Genomic DNA, 19,089 nt, shown 5'->3' on the forward strand with positions numbered 1-19,089 from the left:
ACACATCAGCAACTCTCTCACTGGAGCGGCGGCAGGTGGAGCGGGGCATCCTCTGTGTTGGAGGATGCCTCTGGGAGAGACTTTGGGTTTGGTTTCCTGCCTGGATCCAGGTACTGGGCCTGTCCACTGCGGCTGACAGCCCCTGTAGCCCAGAGGGATGACGAGAAGCAACTCACAATGTCACAAGCGGCACCTTTTTATCTGAGGAGAAAAGAGGCTGGCGGACCTCAAAGCCAAAAGGGAAGCAGTTGTCATTTGGCTGGAAAGGGGTGGAAATGAGGCCCTTTGTGTGGTCAGTGATCCAAAGCTGCTTCTGCTGCTTTGAAGTTGCTTCTATTGGTCTCCCTGCATTAGTGTTTGTGCAGGTTCATTTTTCTTAATAAAGAATTAAGTGAAGAAAGCAAACATCTAAACTGAGCGATATGAAATATCAAATAGTGAGGTTTGTGTAACCTTTGTCTCCTTCACAATAAAAAGCCTGACATAACAGAGGACAGAAAAAAGTAGAAATACTTCAAAGCCATCAGCCAAATAACAGCACCATAAAGCAGTCACACAGATTTCTACTTTAAAGATCTTTTTTTCATTTTATGATTAATTAAATGATTGATTCATGATTGATTTAAGGTTCGGACCCGTAGCTGGTAGCAAATCTCCTCTCCGTTCTCTCATGACAGGGCTGCTGACAGGTTTGCTGGGCAATAATTGCCACCAAAGGAGTCTGATTATTAGCTCCTGTCGGCCGGCGTCACAGCCGTCGCCTCATAGCAGGACGTGGCGGGAGCTCGTCAACGGACCTGGGGAAGCTCAGTGTGCAGCGTGAAGTCACAGCTCCGTGCTTTAGATGTGTCCAAGTGGCCGTGGGACGCGGCCGCCAAGCGCCGGCAAGTGAGAAAACCTTCACCGCTCACAGGAGCCGACAGGAGGCGTCGGGCACGAGAGGAGTCAATGTGTGTTACAGGAGGAAGCGTGAGAGACCACCTAGAATGAAACACCAGCAGATCCTGACACAACTCCTTCCCATGAGACTCAGACACGGAAGTCACAATTTAAAGATATACATACACACATATACACATATACCTATATATGCACATACATATAAATACAATCATATACATATATAAAATCACAATAAACAGCTATACCAGTGTTTCCGAAAGGGCAAATGATATCGTACCGCACTGAAGCATGGTCCTGAAAGCAGCTTCATAACGTGATTTTTGCAATTGTCAACCCGATTGCCAAGTTTAAACATTAGCTTACTCAACAGGGCTTGAAAAGAGCTCACATCTGCATTACAAATCTGCATTACATCTATCTATCATCCAGAATTAAGCGTCTCTGATACCCGAAGGTGTGCAAGCCACACAGGAGGAATTAAAATCCACTCGCTATCACAGAGTAAATCACATAACGGAGGGGTGACAATCTCAAAATCTGACCAAAGCAGCAAAGCATGAAGCTCCCGCCTCATGTGAGCGAAAGATGCTCCTCAGCAGAACAAGTAGCTTCCACTTGTTCACACTATTATCTGAAAGCCAGATGCTGGTATCATGGTGAACATCTGGGGCTGTTAAGTTAAGAATATTAGTTAGAGCCGTATTCAGGAAGCACTGGGTGAGAGTGCAGAGGTACAAACTGCCATGTGAGAATGAGCCAGGCTCCTAATGGACGTCCATCTGCCTCCATCAGCCGGAGCGACGGGACGTGACGGTAGCGAGAGTCTCCTCCTCTCTAAATGTGCAGCAAAATGCATAATTTGTTGTGGGTGTAGCAGAACAGATTTTTTTTTTCTTGGCGGGCATCGTTTATTTTAAGCAGCGCCGACATTCATCACAGTTCAAATCACTAACAGGGGGCGGCAACAGATGGAGAGACGCTTGCATTCCCGAGCAGTTGGAGGGAACAAGGCACCAGGTGCTTCGCTTTTATTCCGACATGTTCACTTGGTCATTTGGAGGCACGGCATCCCGAGGAGGACAAAGGGCCAAGGCCAAATATCTTGGCATTGTGGGGACAACAGCTGGGAGGAACAAACCAGGAAGTCGCTCCACTTCATTAAAGGCCCAGCAGGGGAGCAGCAGAGCTCTCCTCGCCTCCTCCTCCGCTCCTCCCTCCTGTCTGGTCACACACTTACACACACCTTCCCTCAGCAGCAGCAGCAGAAGACGGGAGCTCTAAAAGGGAATTATTACAGCTCCTGTGTGTGTGTGTGTGTGTGTTGTTGATATTAGCTCGCTGACTGCTAAGCTTTTCTGATCTGCCGCTCCGACGGTGTGAAAGTGCTCCAGCAGCTTCACTAATCCTCTCCACCTCCATCCCTGCTGAGCGGCTGCTTCGGGCCCAACACTTGATCAGCTGCGTCGGGACGTCAGCGTCTCAGAGTGCGTTTGTCCGCGTAATCTCACAGTTTGCCGCCGGCGTAGCTCGTTCTCCTCCTTCTCCTTCTCTCGCCCGCTCCTCTGACTCATTTCCTGTGACCCGGCTTCAAAGTCAAACACGCACACGCCCTGCCCTTTTGCCATCAGCACCTCATCAATAGTAGATGGCCACTTCATGATTTGCTCTTTCAGCCAGTGATGGACAGATCTCCCCTCAGCATCACAATACACAGCACCTGTTAGAATGTGCCTAATCCCAGCCCGCGGCCCTGCTTTCGGGGGCCCAGCTTAATCCTCGTGAGGGCACCAGGCCAAGGCCAGGGCGGATTTGACCCCAGCCGTGCATCCGTGCACACACACACCTCTGAAGCTGGGCCTTAATCCTAGGATTCTGCAAAGCACCCAGCACACACCCACCTTTCCCCCGAGCGAGAACCCATCCTACGCGCATCCTCCCGCATCCACCCACTGATCGGACCCAGGCCAGCCCGGTCCAGCCTCGCTGCACCCCCCCTCCTCTCCTCCACCGCCTCCTTTCCCTTCCTTAGTGGAGCTGAAAGCTCATTGATTTGTTGATTTCTCCTTCTTTGTCTGCAGCTGACCGAGTGTTAACGAGACACCCAGGGTCCGGGGCCCAGTGCCAGGACTTTTGGCATGGGAGATTAAGGTCCTGATCTGGGCATCTGTCACTGCCCAGTCCACCTTCTCGTTGGAAAAGACCTTCCCTTGATTTCCTCTGTTGTTTCCACAAATGAGCTGTTGAAGCTGTGAACTTATATTTGATTAAAACTGCTAACAATCACTATATAATATTAATCTAGGTAAACTGTGCATGTCACCTAATTAGCACTAAATGATACAATTCTATTTGAATAATAATTAACTGGAATAATAATAGCAGTAGATGTTTCATTGCAGACATTATTTCTATTCAGTGGAGACAGACATTTGCCGAGACTGACTAATGAGATTTGAGCTTTAAGGATGATTAGGTTTTTTTTGCCCAACATAAATATGTTTTAGCTGTAAACTTCTGAAATTGAATGTTAAGAAAATGACAATAATACCAGCTGATGGGGACTAATTTAATCACAAAATTAAAAATATTTATAAGGTTGTCTTATAAATATTTTTCGTAATGCCAGGGTTTTAGATAAGCTTTATAATACTGACAGAGTTACAGTACCGGTAAAATACTGAAAGACATATACTGCCCTCCAGTGGATAACCTGAAGAATGCATTTGTGGATAAAGCTCAAGCATTCGAAAGCAGACATTTTAATGTATATTGCTTTATTAAATAAAGTGCATTAGATTAAAATGTTTTTTTAAAGTCGCAAAATGGTTGCATTCAGATAAAATCTTTATTTAAAAACTATTTGCAAAGCAGCTATTGTATAATGATGAATTCTGCATTAACAGGGAATCAGTGAAGCTCATATCAACCAATTTCACAGACTTCGACTTCAAACAGTGTAAACTAAAACCTCAGGCAGAGGATGTATGCAAGTCGTACAGTCAAGAAGTTCATATTAAACCATTATTTTCCATAAATGTCATAAAAACAGGCTGACAAACTTAAAATTCCTACATTATTGTATGTGTGTAAACCGTTGAACTCCACATTTTTATCCAGTTCAGATTTAATTGGAGATGAGCCTGTCACAAGGCAGCAGGGTGCTCACGCCAACCTTCTGGGCACATTGGTTCTGTAGAAACAGTGAACTTCATCATTCTTCAAATGTAATAAATAAACATTTGCTTTCTTTTTGTGAATAGACTGACAACAAGACTGTACATTTGAAGCAACAACTAACGAGTTAATGCTAAATTAATCAGAGTTGGAGGTGTTACAACTGTTGGCTGTATTTTGCTAATTAGGGGCATGTTGAGTTACAAAAGCAACTGTTACTGACTATGAGAACATGCTAGAACCCTTTAATCTTCATTTAGACCGGTCTAAATAAAAGCATTGAGTCCGAGTACGTGACTGTGTTTACCATGTAGTTAACCACATTCATGTGATACGGGATCCCACCCATCTCCTCACACATCTTCATGTGCATCCTCTCTGGATCTCCAGCCACCAGGACCGGAATGTCCGGATTAGCCTAAGGAGCCAAAACACAGTTCTATGAGAAACATCTAAAGGTCATTCATTCCTCAGGCCTCAGGTTCACACCAGCATCACACGCCCCCTGAGGCTTTAGCTCATTTACAACAAGCAGCAGCACAACAGTCCTGCATCAGGCGGAGTCGACTCACGGGATTCAGGCCCCTCTGGATGCGCAGCAGGTCGGACAGTCTCTCGCTGAACCCGGGGGCAAAGTTCTCTGGGTTAATTGCCACAAAACACTGACCCTGAAAACCCCAGACAGACAATGACAACAGTGCAGAGTGACCCGGCACAAACGGCAGGGAGAGCGATGATGCAACGAGGACCACGTCAGACCCGTGACTGCTTATCGCTCAGATAAGGCTCAACAATGACACCTGGTGCCAAGTGCACATGTGGCCAAACAGTAGTTAGTTAATATTTAAGCTTAATGCTGAGCTGTTTTTGACCAAACAGCTAATTATTACCGAAAAGATACGGGCAGTCATAAACATTTACAGGCAGCGCTTCAGAGCGTCTGATGAACGCACCAGGTCGGCGACGCGGCTGGTTTCCTTCCATGTGCGGATGTTTTTACTGTACTGGGCCCCGGCCAAGATGCCACAGAACACCTCCACCATCATCCCCAGCCCGAAGCCTTTGTAGCCTCCTGCAGCACACAGAGGCAGCGCGTGAAGCAGCCTGTGTTTAAGGACCTGCGGCGCTGACGTCCCGCTCACCGACCCGTGGCCTCGCTGCCGCCCAGGGGGACGAGGCCGCCGCCGCCCAGCACGCGCCCGGGCTCCGTGGTCAGCTGCCCCCGAGCATCGCAGCCCCAGCCCTCGGGGATGGGGTCCCCGCGCCGCTCGTACAGCTCCACCTGCACGCAGAGCCCGCGTCTGGCACTTCACGGCGCGTTTGGAAAACGGAACCTGCGCGGATCGTACCTTTCCGATGGCTACGGCCGACGTGGCCATGTCCAGAACGAGGCTGTCTCCGTCTGCGGCGGGAGCGGCCACGCTGATGGGGTTGGTGCCCAGAGTGCACTGCATGCAGACATACAGGTGAGTCACCGATAGGATTCTAGATCACCTGAACTATGGAGGAACGTCGGATTCACCTCTTTACCGCGTGTGGGAACAACCAGCGGGGAAGTGTTGGTAAACGACATGCCCTGAAGGGTCACAGTTGCCTCCATTAATAAATGTAATGCAGACGCATCTGTTCTCATTTGATGAGTGACGAAGAGTTTCGCTCACAATCATGTTTTCCTTCAGAGCTTGCATTGCGTAATATCCAGCAATACCGTAATGGTTGGACCCTGGAAGAGGCAGGTGATTGGAGAGTCAAGGTACCGCCTCAGCGAGGCTTAAACCCCCCAGTGAGAACATCAGAGCGCCTCACCGTGCGCCACCACCCAGCCGACGCCCACGTCTCGGGCCTTCTTCACAGCCAGCTCCATGCAGAAGTTCCCCACCACGGGACCCAGGAGGTTCCTCCCATCCACCAGAGCCGTGGCGGCGCTCTCCTTCTCCACCGCCGGCTCGCCGTGCTTCTCACAGATTCCCGTCTGGATGTCCTTCACGTACATGTCTGACGGGAAATGCAGAAACAGGAGGCAATATTTCCCAACCTTAAAGGTACAGGGTTGCTCGTGCGCGTCGTCTCCCACCGACCCATCCTGTTGAGGCCGTGGCTGTAGTGGCCCCGGTGGTCCCCCTCCACCAGCACCTCGGCCAGGCTGCGCGCGTGGTGCGGCTTGGTGCCCACGCCCGTCATGCAGCGCTCGATGAAGCTCTGCACCTCCTCCTGGCTGATCAGACACCTGCACAGAGCATCGGCAGCGCCGAGCCAGTCAAGAGTGCAGGACGCTAGGAATTAGCCGCAATTTAGCATCACACGTAGATAAACGGAGTTTGGCCTCGGCCGTTGATCAAATCAGAGTTGACTTGTTGACAAAATCATCAACGTCAACACAATAGTTTCTTGCCTGAAGCCTGACATGCAAATATTTGCTTCAAGATTAGACACAGACTCTGGCCTTTGGCCTGCGATGCAAAAGACAATCAGAGCAAAGGAAAAGCCAATTATGTGCTACGCTAGCGCACAACATGCTCCAACCCTTGTTACCCAATGTTAGAAGTGGACAGTTCTAATCAAGGTCTGAAGTCCCATTTTACAGGCAATATGGAACGACTCCACTGCAAATGGGGTTCAGCAGAAATATTCTGACACAGTAAACAAAAACATCAGTCTCTGTTGACAAAGTGATGAGGAGCAGTGATCACAGATAGGAAGGTTTTTACTGAGAACCTTATTTATGCAAACCTTCAATAAATCTTTAGCAAAAAGCATGTTTTACCTTTATTCTAGCGTCTAAGGTGGATGCATTTAAACCACAACAGGTTCACCTGTGAAGCAGCTAAAGCACAAATCAGGCCTAACACAATGCAGCTGGGACTCGTGGTCCGTGGGCACTGGACCAAAGAGACTGGGCCTCAGGGGAAATGGGAAATAGCACATAGACACTTAAAAAATACTTTAACACGCAAGTTCCCAGATTGATTTAAGGGACACAAATAGTGGAAAGCAGTATCTGGTCTTAAAACTGTGTGTTCGCACAATCACTTGACTTGTATTTACTGCAGGTATAAATAAATGCATGAGCTGAAGCATCCAGTTTAGATGTAAACTCTAAAAAAAATCTAAAAAGAGCTTAGAAAGAGCTTAGACACAGACAACAGTCATGCTGCAAAAACATTTGTCCTTGTTGGTGCAATCATCCAATTTATTTTTTTCTACCAAGGCCAGAATATAGAAAGGACTTTTGGGAGAATTTCCAGTAATTTTAGATTTTACCTCCGTAATTTGTACATTTCCCAGTTCATATGTGAATTACCTCTGATGCCAGATGACACCGGCGCCTACCTGCTCATGTTGACTGTCCTGCAGATGCGTGTTAGTGTGGTCCTGATGTTCCGGTGACGGGGTCTTTGATCCGGAGCGACTCCGTCACCTTGGTTTTGTATCGCAGCAGAGCTTAGAAACGCCCAGCGTGAGCGACTTGGTCAGTTAGTTAGTCACACACCTGGGAATCCTGGAGGGGAGGGGGGGGGCATCACGTGACAATGCGCACACTGAAGAAGTGAAAACCCAGATTCATCATCATCATCATCGTCTTCTTCTTCTGCCTCCACGTCGTAGCTGACAAGTTAATACGCAGGGGACGTTCTACACCTGCTCACAGCTGGAGGGAAGAACAGTCCGTTCCTCGATCAAAACTACGAAGTGCAACATGATCACTTTTAAACGAATACTCTTAAATTAAAAGTTAATTCAGGTCTTCATCAACAGTATAATCTAATTTCCATCAACAAACAATGAGCAGGTAATTAAAACTAAAAACCGATGCAGCGTTTGGCAATTAGTTGCTTTAATTGCTTTAATTGGCAACAAGTCAAGCAAACGCGTAGACGCTCCGCAAACCTGTGACACGTTGTGTTTACTGATTTAAAAAAAAATCAGAATTACGGTCACCAACGTAAAACTAAAAAGAATATATAATTAATGTTTGAAACAAAATACTTTACAAATCACAATAAAATAAAATCAGGTGTTAGATAATTAATGTAAATAGTTTTGCGTGTCCTTCTGTTCCCCTCGGCCTCCGTTGGCACCTCCTCCCTCTGCTCTCAGCCTGTAATTCTCCGTGACCCAGACATCTGTAAGCATTTCTCACCGACCACAGGAGGAAAATAGAAAGTTGGAAGCGAGAGGCTGGTGATTTGAGTGCGTATAAATACAACTGCAAATGGAGGAGAGGCTGCGATGTGACGGCAGAGCAGAGGAAGTCAGGAGGAGCAGGACACCCACGTCATCAAAGGCAGCGAGGGCCCAGAACCCAGGCCCCGATTTAGCCTTAGAACTGCTGGGTCTGTGTTACACACAGGTCCTGCAGGTGATTTATAGAAAGGGGACCGTTTGCCCGTTTTCTAACCTGCAGTATGTGATGATTATAAGCTGGAGGAGTGAGACAGGTCTGATATAAATCCCACTTTAGCAGCAGATGGGCCGACTGGGTGTAAATGAGCAGGTCTCTGCGCTGCAGCCGCCTGCAGCCGTGGGCGGCCTGCGGCCCTGCCCAGCGGGTCGAGGGCACGTTAATAGTTTCTAAAAACTGTTGTGTAAATAATCAGTTCAGCAGCAGGCTCACAGCTGTAGGGAGGAGCAGCCCGTTCCCTCAGATCAGCCACAATCCGACCTATGAAGTCCCAAATGAGCGCTGTAAGGCAGAGTGGAGGTGTCACCGTGAACCAACCACTGCCTCCATTAGATACAAAGGGGCCTTTAAGGGAAAACTTAATGCAACGCTTCAATAACAGTATCTGGTTTATTTAGCTCACTCACAAGAGGTTGGCAGTGAAAATATGTAAAATCTAAATACACAAATTTCAATCCATTAAATACATGAATAATGAGAAAATAGATTAACAATGGTCCAATAAAGTACAAAGAGATAAAAAGTAAGAAATAATTGTAATTAGCAGGAGGTGAATGTTGCGTGTTCTCTGTAAAGTGGCGTTTAGATGTCTGCTCCCTCGTCCTCCTCTTTGTAACTGGACTAGAGATGATTTCAGCTCATGTCCAGTTCATTCATGTCACAACTCAACATAAATACAATAAATAACAGTAACACCTAAGAGTAGCTGCTCACTCAGTCTCTCAACCTGTTGAGTCATGTTTTGCTGATTTTAATCTTTTTTCTGATTTGTACATCTTTCAACTCACTATTTCAGGGAGGCGAGGTGCAAGCTTAACTTTACCATTACATTACATTACAGTAAGTGGATATACTATTATTAATTGTCTCTTCTCAATACATCAACTGTGAGAGCACATCATTTGTCTTATGTTTAATATTTTGATTTTTTATGTTTCATGAATTTAAATATTTTAGTTCAATTTCAACCTTGTTTTAGCCTAATATTTCATACCATCATGTGCACTAGTGCATCCCTAAGACGACTTATACATACAAACCATGGTTAAAATTTTATGCTGAGCAGATTTTATGAACTCTTAACTTCTACAGAGCTCCTTCCAGATGGAGCTCCCTTGAGCCCCGTGTGCTCCACCCAATCGAGCGTCCTCTGCCTTCAGTTAGTGCGAATGCGTTGACTTTGAGACTGATGCGCTCTGCCTTCACCTCCATCTACCAGCTGAACAGTTTCAAGAAGTTCTGCAAGCCGTCCTCTCCCAGGAAGTCGAAGGAGCCCTGGTGGGAGCCCAGGTGCACGAGCAGCAGGACGAGCAGGACCACGGCGAGCAGGGGAATCAGCAGGTTCCAGCCGGCCGCCAGGATGTTGTACCACTTGGCCTTGTCTGAACACTCCTGGGCCAGCTGCAGGTTGCCCTGTGTCTTCTGATCCCTGGCCTGCACGCACATAGACACACACGAGAGGTTTCTTGAAATGATAGAAAAGAAGCTGAGGCGCTAGTTAATGCACAACTAAATATGAAAGTCACATAATGAATGGTAAGAGACACATTGTGCCATTCAGTTTGTTTACGTTCATCTTTCCCAGCGAGCAGATTTAAGGTTGATATGAAACCCTTGAGCTGCTTCTAAGTGCATGCTTATATTCTGGAAGGAACGGGCTCAGCCTTTCCCAAGCACTCTCTAATTTCCCATGAGTACTTGCCCATTAGAAAGATGCCAATTACGCCATTTTTAACCCCCGGTCCCTGTCTTTAATTTGAGGGCCTGTGATTCAAAGCTGCACTATCCAGACAGTAAAAAGACGTAAATGAAGGGTACGTGATGGGGGGGGTTCAGGTAGTCCTGCAGATCGTCCTGCCCGGCTTTACACAACTGTCTGCTGGTGGTGTTTGTTAGTTTTTATTGAGGCTCACATTCCCGTGTCTGGACTGCCCCATTCCTGTGGCAAAGAGCGCACCAGCGTTTGCAGTGTGGAGTTTAACCAGGAACAATAGCAAATGTCCACAGTGTCCAAATGTGCAGCTTTGCTTTACGTTACAAGGATTTTCCTCTTCGAACATACTGATTACATGACTACAACAAACAGTTGAGACATCTGCTAATAAAGCTGATTTGGAAACAATAAAAAATATTAGGCCTCAAAAAAACAAAACAAAAAAAAAACAAAGCAAAAACAGCATCATGTTCGATTAGCTCATACTTGGACATCACAAACGAGTCCTCACCTTGATGGAGTAGATGAGCGCCATGAAGCCCAGGCAGCAGAAGTTCACGTACAAGGTGTTGCACAGCGACCACAGCAGATAGTCCCGGGGAGGGTTCTTACCGGCGCTGCCCATGTTCACCACGGTTGAGCCGCCCGCTTTCCGGGCCGACTTGCAGTTGGTGAGCGGGGTGCAGTCCGACGGGAAGTTGTACGAATGGTTGTCCATGGCTGGTGTTTGCAGCTGCTGGTGAGTGGCCGTCGAGCGCTAGTCTTCCAGATGAGTTGGCAGGGACTTATAAAGGCCCATGAGAAGGGAGGTGACAGGGAGGGGATGCATGGGCAGGGTCCTTTAATATACAGAAGGCCTGTCATTATGTGGTCAGGCCCGAGAGAGACCGAAATAGAGATACGGAAAGCTGGACAGACAGAAATGTGCAGGAGAGGAACGGCAGCAAGAGATGACGGAGGAAGAGCTGCATAAATAACCCTCCACCACCCTCTGAGCCTTCTTTGAAGACAGAGTGGCTCGAGTAAAAGCCCACAAATGCTAAACTCCGTTAGATTCTGTTCTTCACATGCTTTCTTTGTTGTTTTTAATGTGCTTATAATTAAATTGACTTGATAGGTCTTTAAAGGAGCGTAAAGACTGACTCTAGTTATATTTTTAGACATTTTACGCTGACTCTTACTCACACTGGAGTTTCCAAGATTGACCTCAGTCTGATGTTGGAGGCCGGTGCAGAAACATTGTATTTAGAGCCTTGTGGAAGACAGACAATAGGCATTGCTCATATTTGGGTGAAACTTTCCCCAGTCAACATGAAAGGGAGTGACTTTTTAAAATGTGGATGAAAACGAACTATTTCCGTGCCAAGAGCACCGGTGTGCAGTGTAGAACGATGTCTCCCCCTGCTGGACGTTTATAGTTACCACAAGTATTGTGGTACTAACAAAATGCTGTCCTTCTAAATCGTCGTTGTACGTTGCCAAAACGATCTAACGCAATTTGTGTGCACTGCTCCGCATTTTTATCAGTGAAGATGAGCTACCTAAAAAACACGAAGGTATGTTTAAATTCTACCAACACGTTCAACCAAAAGAAGAGACTCATCAATTGATATTAAAGAATTATTTACGTTTTAAAAAAGAAAAACTTTACCGCAAAATATAATTGTTGACGATACATTTTGGAATGGACAAAAAGATGTCGAACAAAACCAAAAAACAAAAACATTAGCAGAGGATGGTTTCGATCCATCGACCTCTGGGTTATGGGCCCAGCACGCTTCCGCTGCGCCACTCTGCTTGTTATGTGACATTCGCACACAAGCCTATTTAACATAATCTCTACATAGCTAATAATTTATTTATTTGATAGGGATATATGATATAATACTTTACGTATGTTGATATTGCAAATATCTGCTTGTTCGCAATGTAACGCTGTTTTATTCTTTGTTCCATTAAAGGACACAGATCTTATCCTGCTGAAGGGACACAACACAAAAAGCTACGGTACATCTTTTGTCACTTCCGACTGAAGGCTCTTTCAAAATAGTCGTATGTTAAACGTTGGATATATACAAGTACGTTCAAAACTTACTGGGAGGCGCAGTTAAAAAATACGTCAATAATTTGGTAAGCTACACGCGCTGTGGTCATTTTAACGCTAGACACAAAATAAACACACCAAACGATCCCGCGTCACAGAACATACAGCAAACATATTTGGGTTAATCTTATTTTGGTAAGTTCACAGGCGTTTATACGTCGCGCTGTCACCTTGAACATAATCATAAAAAAGAAAGTTAGCATATGTCATCAATACAATAGCATTAGTAATATTAACAATATTAATTAAGCTATTTGTTTAATTTCTTATCTGTAAGAAATGACGGTTTTGTTCATTGTAGAAACTGTTTCCGCCTGCTGGAGGAGCTCTACTGGACCTGACAAACAATAAAAGCCTTCTGAGAACAATCACGTGTCACCCGCCACCTGCCGTTTTCTGACAGCAAGCTGCAGCCCGTGTCCTGGATGGATCTTTCTGGCTGTTCTTCTGCCCATTTGGTGAAGACCAGAGGTCGGTTTTTCACATCAGTAGTAAAGTCCCCCTCTGATTTCATATGGTTGACGCTGATCCAGGCCGTTTTGACAGTTTCACCAAACACCCGGGTCAACATGTTGTTCTCGTCTTCGTTCTGTGGCAAAGCCAGCTCTAGGCCTTGACTGGAGCAGAACTCCACAGCCCCCGAGAACGAGCCCGTCTCCCTGTGGGACACGAAATATTTCTGGCCAACCCTCTTGACAAAGTCGTAGGTTGTGACTGGAAAAAACAAAACAACAGGCAGGAAATCAGAGATGTTCTTACAAATAGTACTGGTTTTATAATATTTGGATTTTTTTTTTAACAAAGATGTCACTTATGTATCACATTCACAAAGAAACCATTGTCATAAATCATGTTATTTGTTGAGTCAGATACTCACCAAGGTCTAATTTAGCAACGGCCTCCTTTAATGGTTCAAGGTCCTGGTAAAGAGGTGTAATTAAATCTGGATTAAACAGAGTAAACAAAATTACCAGATATATTAGGTTAAGTTACAGAAGTTTTTATTAACTTTATTTCTCTGTTATATTAAAAGAAACTGCAGAAGCAGACATAATAAATTGTTTCAGCTGTTTTGCAATTAAAATTTAAAGCTGTGTTGATTCACTGACTGATTCTGCAGTTATTTGAGGTCTAGTGTTAAACAGGTGTCAGTAAGAAAAATGACACGGGCAGAAACATGAACTGATATTATGACATATGACATATAAAGTACAATGTTTAGTAAAATTGCTCAACAATAAAGGCACTTACACTATATAGATTGCTTTTAGCAATCGCCTTAAAAATTCCACATTCAACAAAACTGGTTTAACATGGCTGTGTTAAATACTATCAACAATTCTTTTGTCATGTTTGTTTATGGTCGAAAATGATTCACCTCTTTCACACATTGCAACAGGTCCAGGTAATCCTGGACGTCCTCTCTCCCCTGGAAATCCTCTAACTCCAGCAGATCCAACAGGTCCACGTGTTCCTACACAAAAAAAGAAAGAAATGGTCTAAATTAATACATATATTGTACAAGACAACATCAGTAAACAAACTCAGTAAGAACAAAGTACCAGTCCCCCTTCCTTTATTTTTTTTATTTTTATTTTAGCATCAACTATCATGTGTTCTTTCCAGGACACTGCTGTTTACGTTTACATTTAGTCATCAGATATTGAGACTGAAAGCACCATTACAGGAAATATTTCATATTGTTGAGAGATTGATGGAAGAGAAGAGTTTTTGTTTTCAAGTGAATGATAGATATGATGCATACTTTAGCATGAAAGCCTGCAAAAGATTTTTTTTTGTCTTCAAAAACAGGATTTGCCAAAAATGTAATGAAAATGCAACATGTGAGAAAAGTGGTGTTTGAGAACAGTAGCAATGACGTCAACCTTTTGCCCTTTTCATACCTGGTTCTCCTTTTTCCCCTGGAGCTCCAGGAAACCCTCGAGCTCCAGGTGCCCCTAGTGGTCCTGGTGCCCCTGGAATCCCTGGATCTCCTGGAAACCCTTGAGCTCCTGGTTCCCCTTGTGGTCCCGGTGGTCCTGGTGGTCCCAGTGGTCCAGGAACTTCTATTTTATCTGAATGCTGACTGTAGCCAATAGCAGCAATAACACAAAGGATGCAGAGCAGGAGACACAGCCTCATCTTCTCAAAGTGGAACTGAAATCTGTCTGAAACAAAGTTCACATACAATATAAGAAACAGCTGTATAATTTACGTGACTGAAATATATTTGTCATATTTATGACCAGTGGATACTGATGACAGCAAACTCACTTGTGTTTGCATTAAAAATCTATTAAATTGCTAAATACTTTTTTCAGAAATTCTTTAACATGTTTGAATGCTGTGCATTTATAAATATAGTCACTGAAAGCAGACCTTGACCATGATGCTCATTGTTAGAGTTGATTCATACAGTAGAATCAGTTTCACACACATGTTTGAGGCACATGTTTTGGTCGTGTATTCATGTCTTTAGGACAACAATTAATTATGAAATAAGACTATTAAGGTGCTAGAAGTAAAAACAGTGTTGGTTAGTGAAAAATGAAGAAACTTACAGTTTAACTTGGAGTTCTCTGAAGAAGTGCTGCTGCTTTTCTGGTTCCCAGAGAAAAGTGGTGAACAAAACAGTTTGGTTTTCAGAGATATGTCAACGATCCAGCAGAGGAAATGAAAAACAGGTGAATAATCTGTGTGGGGATATAACTTTACTTTTATGCCTTGGAGCAAGTTAACTACATGTGTTTTTATTCGGGTTTAAATATGAGAATATCTGTAAAGTACAACCAGGCATTATTTTAGATTTTTGCTCAGCCCTAAATAAACACAGTTGTACGATGCTGTACTTAATTAAAGCAAGTTTATTTTGACATTTTAGAAACAATTTATTAGACATGAAAGTGATACAATATTTTTCTAAAGGATTATGGATCATTGTTCTAGGAAACATAAGAGGAATCTGCTCATTGGCATCACTGATTTACTTTAATCACAATATTAAAGTGAACAGTATGTACATTTGATTTTAACTGTTCCTTTGCATTGATGTCCACACTCAAAAAACAAAACATTATATTGTATATTTTTTGGGGGGGTGGGGGGTGGACTGTGTCACAGTGAGAAGACAGGGACTCTAGAACAAACCAAACCTTTAGCTACTAGAACGCTAGAACACCTGCTGGAGGAGCTCTACTGGACCTGACAAACAATAAAAGCCTTCTGAGAACAATCACGTGTCACCCGCCACCTGCCGTTTTCTGACAGCAAGCTGCAGCCCGTGTCCTGGATGGATCTTTCTGGCTGTTCTTCTGCCCATTTGGTGAAGACCAGAGGTCGGTTTTTCACATCAGTAGTAAAGTCCCCCTCTGATTTTTTATGGTTTACGCTGATCCAGGCCTTTTTGACAGTTTCACCAAACACCCGGGTCAACATGTTGTTCTCGTCTTCGTTCTGTGGCAAAGCCAGCTCTAGGCCTTGACTGGAGCAGAACTCCACAGCCCCCGAGAACGAGCCCGTCTCCCTATGGGACACGAAATATTTCTGGCCAACCCTCTTGACAAAGTCGTAGGTCGTGACTGGAAAAAACAAAACAACAGGCAGGAAATCAGAGATATTCTTACAAATAGTACTGGTTTCACAATATTTGGATTTTTTTACAAAGCTGTCACTTATGTATCACATTCACAAACAAACCATTGTCATAAATCATGTTACTTGTTGAGTGAGATACTCACCAAGGTCTAATTTAGCAACGGCCTCCTTTAATGGTTCAAGGTCCTGGTAAAGAGGTGCAATGAAATCTGCATTAAACAGAGTAAACAAAATTACCAGAGCTGCAGAAGATCAGAAATATTAGATTTTATACTGGAGCAGGTATTAAACAGATATTTTAATGAACTTTATTTCTCTGTTATATTAAAAAAACTGCAGAAACAGACCTGTAATAAATTGTTGTAGTAATTTAGCAATTAAAATTTAAAGCTGTGTCGATTGAGTGACTGTGGTCTAGTGTTAAACAGGTGTCAATAACAATAGCAGAAACAAGAAAAAAGAGCAGCTACTACAAAATCCAACCGTTTCCACACGTTGAAGCTGGTCCAGGGAGTCCTTGCTCTCCTGGATGTCCTCTTTTCCCCTTAAGTCCCACACGTCCATGTAATCCAGGAAATCCTACACAACAAGGACAGATCTACATTAACAGAAAAATACATCAAAATCATTGTGGTCAAAGTGTCAGTCCTCCTTGTCAACGATCTAGCTCCGTTGTAATGCTCATCTGCACTTCCTGTTTTTATTTTGTTATTCCTGTGTGTATTAGTTTTCGCCTAGCTTTACATGAGGTCACGGGATTCATCACCTAATCTGTAATCAAGGCCTGTATTTAAGTTCCACGTCCTGCCATGCTCACTTGCCAGATGGTTTGCTCATGTCACTCTCATTACCTGTGTCAACGCTCCAGTTCATGATGAGACCTTTGTGTACCAGTCCAGTCCTGGATCATTTTGACCTTGCCTTGCCTGCGCCTTGTTGTTCTGGTTTTGGACTCTGCCTAGTTTGCTGAACCTAGCCTGGATATGGACTGCCTTTTACCCGGTCCCTTTCTGTACAGTTGCTGAGCTACCTGTGTACCAACCTTCACCTGTCTGACTTTTGAAAGAGCATTAAACCTTAGAAGACCATAGTCCTTGTCTGGGGCTGTGCATTTGGGTCCTGCATTTGGTAATTACACAACAAATAAACAGGACACGATGTAGATAAATATTGTGTGTCACTGCAGTGCTGTGTTGTACAGTCAGATGTAGGGAGGAATGACCTGCGGTAGCGCTTCTTCCTTCACTGGGGGTGTAACAGTCTGGTGCTGAATATTGATGTGTCATGAGCAACGTGTGCGGCTCTGAGAGCCGATGCTTTGTAGTGAATCAGAAGAGCCGGCCTCCATCCAGTGAGAGCTGGCTCCCAGTTTTTCCATTTCGGTGCTAACCTCAGTGCTCAGCCTGAGCTCTGCTCACTTTTTTTAAACTTTGTTTTGATTGGTCAGCAATGGCATCATTATGTGAAAACCAGTCCGTCCAAGCTGAGGCATCTGATTTGTTTTTTAATGCCAACCTTTGCCGAGGATATTATTACTGTTTGGTTCTGTAAATTTGTTTGCAGCTTTTTGTGCAATAAAAATGTTTGATTAAAAAAAACCCAAACGAAGAACCATTTTGCAACAGAATAACTGCACAAAATTAGGCAATATAAGGCTGTTATAAAACTGTTTGCTTGAGTTTGGTGCTAGTTCTGTAGATTTATTTGCAGTTTTGTTGTTGCTAATTTGTGCCAAACCATGTTTGATTCAAATATTAAACAAAATAATTGTTTTGTAACAAAATAGATAGACAAAATTAGACGGTTAAAAGGCTTCTCATAAAAACACTGCACATGTAAGGGTTTTCAACACACAAACCATTAATTTTGGTCAAAGTTATGGTAAAATAAAGGTGTAAAAAATCCTACATTAGGAGCCTTTAAGGAGTCAAAAGAGTCGGCTCTTCTTTGAGAGGTGAGCCAAAAGAGCTGTTTAGAGCCTCTACAGTGTGGTGCAGGGGGTGGGAGGGGTTGTCCATGATGGACGTTAGTTCAGCCCCCCCTTCACGAAGGACATAGAATACTAACTGTTAAATAACACTGAACATTACCCAAATGCTGCATGTAAACTATGTGTTCTTTCCAGGACACTACTGCTCTATTGGAGGAACAGCAACAACCTTGTTTTTTTGTGTACAGAGGTTTACATTTAGTCAGTGAGACTAAAAACACCATTAGAGGAAGTATTTTATATTGGTGAGACACTAATGGATGAGAAAAGAGTTTTTGTTTATAAGTGAACAATAGATATGATACATACTTTACCATGAGAGCCTGCAGAACACAAAAACAAAATTTCCCAAAAATGTAAAGTAATGAAAATGCAGCGAATGGGAATCAGTAACGATGACATCAACCTTTTGCACTAGTATTACCTGGTATTCCTTTTAGCCCTCGAAGTCCTGGTGGCCCCTGTGGTCTTGTTCTCCCCACTGACCCTGCTGTTCCTGGTGGACCTGCTGCCCCCGGTGGTCCTGATGCCCCGGGTGGCCCTGCTTCCCCCGGTGGCCCTGCTGCCCCTGGTGGTCCCGGTGGCCCAAGTGGCCCCGGTGGCCCTGGTGGCCCCGGTGGTCCAGGAATTTTGGTGTTACTGGAATGATGAGTGTAGCCAATAGCAGCAATCACACAAAGGATGCAGAGCAGGAGACACAGCCTCATCTTCTCAAAGCAGAACTGAAATCTGTTTGAAATAAAGTTCACATACAATATAAAAAAACATGTGCATAATTTATATAAATGCTTTTTCAGAAATTTTGACAACAAATAATTATGAAATAAGCCAAACACATATCAAGGTGCTAGAAGTATAAACAGTGTTGGTTAGTGAAAAATGAAGAAACTTACAGTTTAACTTAGAGTTCTCTGAAGAAGTGCTGCTGCCTTTCTGGTTTCCAGAGAAAAGTGGTGAACAAAACAGCTTAGTTTTCAGAGATATGTCAACGATCCAGTAGAGGAAATGAAAAACAGGTGAATAATCTGTGTGGGGATATAACTTTGCCTTTATGCCTTGGAGCAAGTTAACTACATGTGTTTTTATTCGGGTTTAAATATGAGAATATCTGTAAAGTACAACCAGGCATTATTTTAGATTTTTGCTCAGCCTAAATAAACACAGTTGTACGATGCTGTACTTAATTAAAGCAAGTTTATTTTGACATT

At 44.0% G+C, this 19,089-nt stretch overlaps 4 protein-coding genes and 1 non-coding gene across 7 annotated transcripts; all 5 read right to left on the reverse strand.

Moving 5' to 3' along the window:
• Positions 1-3,660: 3,660 nt before the first annotated feature.
• On the reverse strand, positions 3,661-7,593 carry LOC114857983 (uncharacterized oxidoreductase YjmC-like). Of its 3 annotated transcripts, XM_029154957.2 has the most exons (11): positions 7,408-7,592; positions 6,156-6,304; positions 5,884-6,072; positions 5,739-5,800; positions 5,600-5,653; positions 5,427-5,525; positions 5,224-5,359; positions 5,031-5,149; positions 4,650-4,745; positions 4,385-4,495; positions 3,661-4,093 (listed from the first exon to the last, which is right to left on the reverse strand). In XM_029154957.2, exons 1-11 carry the CDS (start codon positions 7,413-7,415, stop codon positions 4,028-4,030), a joined length of 1,089 nt encoding a protein of 362 aa, XP_029010790.1. In that variant the 5' UTR covers positions 7,416-7,592; the 3' UTR covers positions 3,661-4,027. The 3 variants fall into 3 exon arrangements, with proteins under 3 accessions (XP_029010790.1, XP_029010792.1, XP_029010791.1); XM_029154959.2 differs by lacking the exon at positions 6,156-6,304 and having other exon boundaries at positions 7,408-7,593; XM_029154958.2 differs by lacking the exon at positions 7,408-7,592 and having other exon boundaries at positions 6,152-6,293.
• A 1,257-nt stretch (positions 7,594-8,850) lies between these two features.
• Positions 8,851-11,667, reverse strand: ifitm5 (interferon induced transmembrane protein 5). The gene is made up of 2 exons (XM_029153905.3): positions 10,705-11,667; positions 8,851-9,913 (listed from the first exon to the last, which is right to left on the reverse strand). Exons 1-2 carry the CDS (start codon positions 10,909-10,911, stop codon positions 9,692-9,694), a joined length of 429 nt encoding a protein of 142 aa, XP_029009738.1. The 5' UTR covers positions 10,912-11,667; the 3' UTR covers positions 8,851-9,691.
• A 132-nt stretch (positions 11,668-11,799) lies between these two features.
• LOC114857424 (pulmonary surfactant-associated protein D-like) lies at positions 11,800-15,016 on the reverse strand. Its single transcript, XM_029153900.2, has 5 exons — positions 14,859-15,016; positions 14,202-14,465; positions 13,676-13,771; positions 13,175-13,240; positions 11,800-13,011 (listed from the first exon to the last, which is right to left on the reverse strand). Exons 2-5 carry the CDS (start codon positions 14,437-14,439, stop codon positions 12,626-12,628), a joined length of 786 nt encoding a protein of 261 aa, XP_029009733.1. The 5' UTR covers positions 14,440-14,465; positions 14,859-15,016; the 3' UTR covers positions 11,800-12,625.
• On the reverse strand, positions 11,920-11,991 carry trnam-cau (transfer RNA methionine (anticodon CAU)). The gene has a single exon. It is a non-coding gene; the product is annotated as a tRNA-Met (tRNA).
• Positions 15,017-15,395: 379 nt separating the features above from the next.
• LOC114857423 (pulmonary surfactant-associated protein D-like) lies at positions 15,396-19,060 on the reverse strand. Its single transcript, XM_029153898.2, has 5 exons — positions 18,775-19,060; positions 18,306-18,610; positions 16,375-16,470; positions 16,035-16,100; positions 15,396-15,875 (listed from the first exon to the last, which is right to left on the reverse strand). The coding sequence occupies exons 2-5, from the start codon at positions 18,586-18,588 to the stop codon at positions 15,490-15,492; spliced, it is 831 nt and encodes a 276-aa protein (XP_029009731.1). The 5' UTR covers positions 18,589-18,610; positions 18,775-19,060; the 3' UTR covers positions 15,396-15,489.
• Between the last annotated feature and the right edge of the window lie 29 nt (positions 19,061-19,089).

Source organism: Betta splendens, chromosome 6 (assembly GCF_900634795.4).
Source record: "Betta splendens chromosome 6, fBetSpl5.4, whole genome shotgun sequence".
NCBI classification, from domain to species: Eukaryota; Metazoa; Chordata; class Actinopteri; order Anabantiformes; family Osphronemidae; genus Betta; species Betta splendens.

Coding starts and splice junctions, on each gene's coding strand:
- LOC114857983 (XM_029154957.2), bottom strand. Junction 5,801..5,883: donor CGGCTGGGTGGTGGCGCACG/GTGAGGCGCTCT, acceptor TGCCTCTTCCAG/GGTCCAACCATTACGGTATT. Junction 4,496..4,649: donor TCCAGAGGGGCCTGAATCCC/GTGAGTCGACTC, acceptor TTGGCTCCTTAG/GCTAATCCGGACATTCCGGT.
- ifitm5 (XM_029153905.3), bottom strand. CDS start 10,911: ATGGACAACCATTCGTACAACTTCCCGTCGGACTGCACCCCGCTCACC. Junction 9,914..10,704: donor CGCTCATCTACTCCATCAAG/GTGAGGACTCGT, acceptor ATGTGCGTGCAG/GCCAGGGATCAGAAGACACA.
- LOC114857424 (XM_029153900.2), bottom strand. CDS start 14,439: ATGAGGCTGTGTCTCCTGCTCTGCATCCTTTGTGTTATTGCTGCTATT. Junction 13,772..14,201: donor AGGGGAAAAAGGAGAACCAG/GTATGAAAAGGG, acceptor TTTTTTGTGTAG/GAACACGTGGACCTGTTGGA. Junction 13,012..13,174: donor CGTTGCTAAATTAGACCTTG/GTGAGTATCTGA, acceptor TGTTTTTTCCAG/TCACAACCTACGACTTTGTC.
- LOC114857423 (XM_029153898.2), bottom strand. CDS start 18,588: ATGAGGCTGTGTCTCCTGCTCTGCATCCTTTGTGTGATTGCTGCTATT. Junction 16,471..18,305: donor AGGGCTAAAAGGAATACCAG/GTAATACTAGTG, acceptor CTTGTTGTGTAG/GATTTCCTGGATTACATGGA. Junction 15,876..16,034: donor CGTTGCTAAATTAGACCTTG/GTGAGTATCTCA, acceptor TGTTTTTTCCAG/TCACGACCTACGACTTTGTC.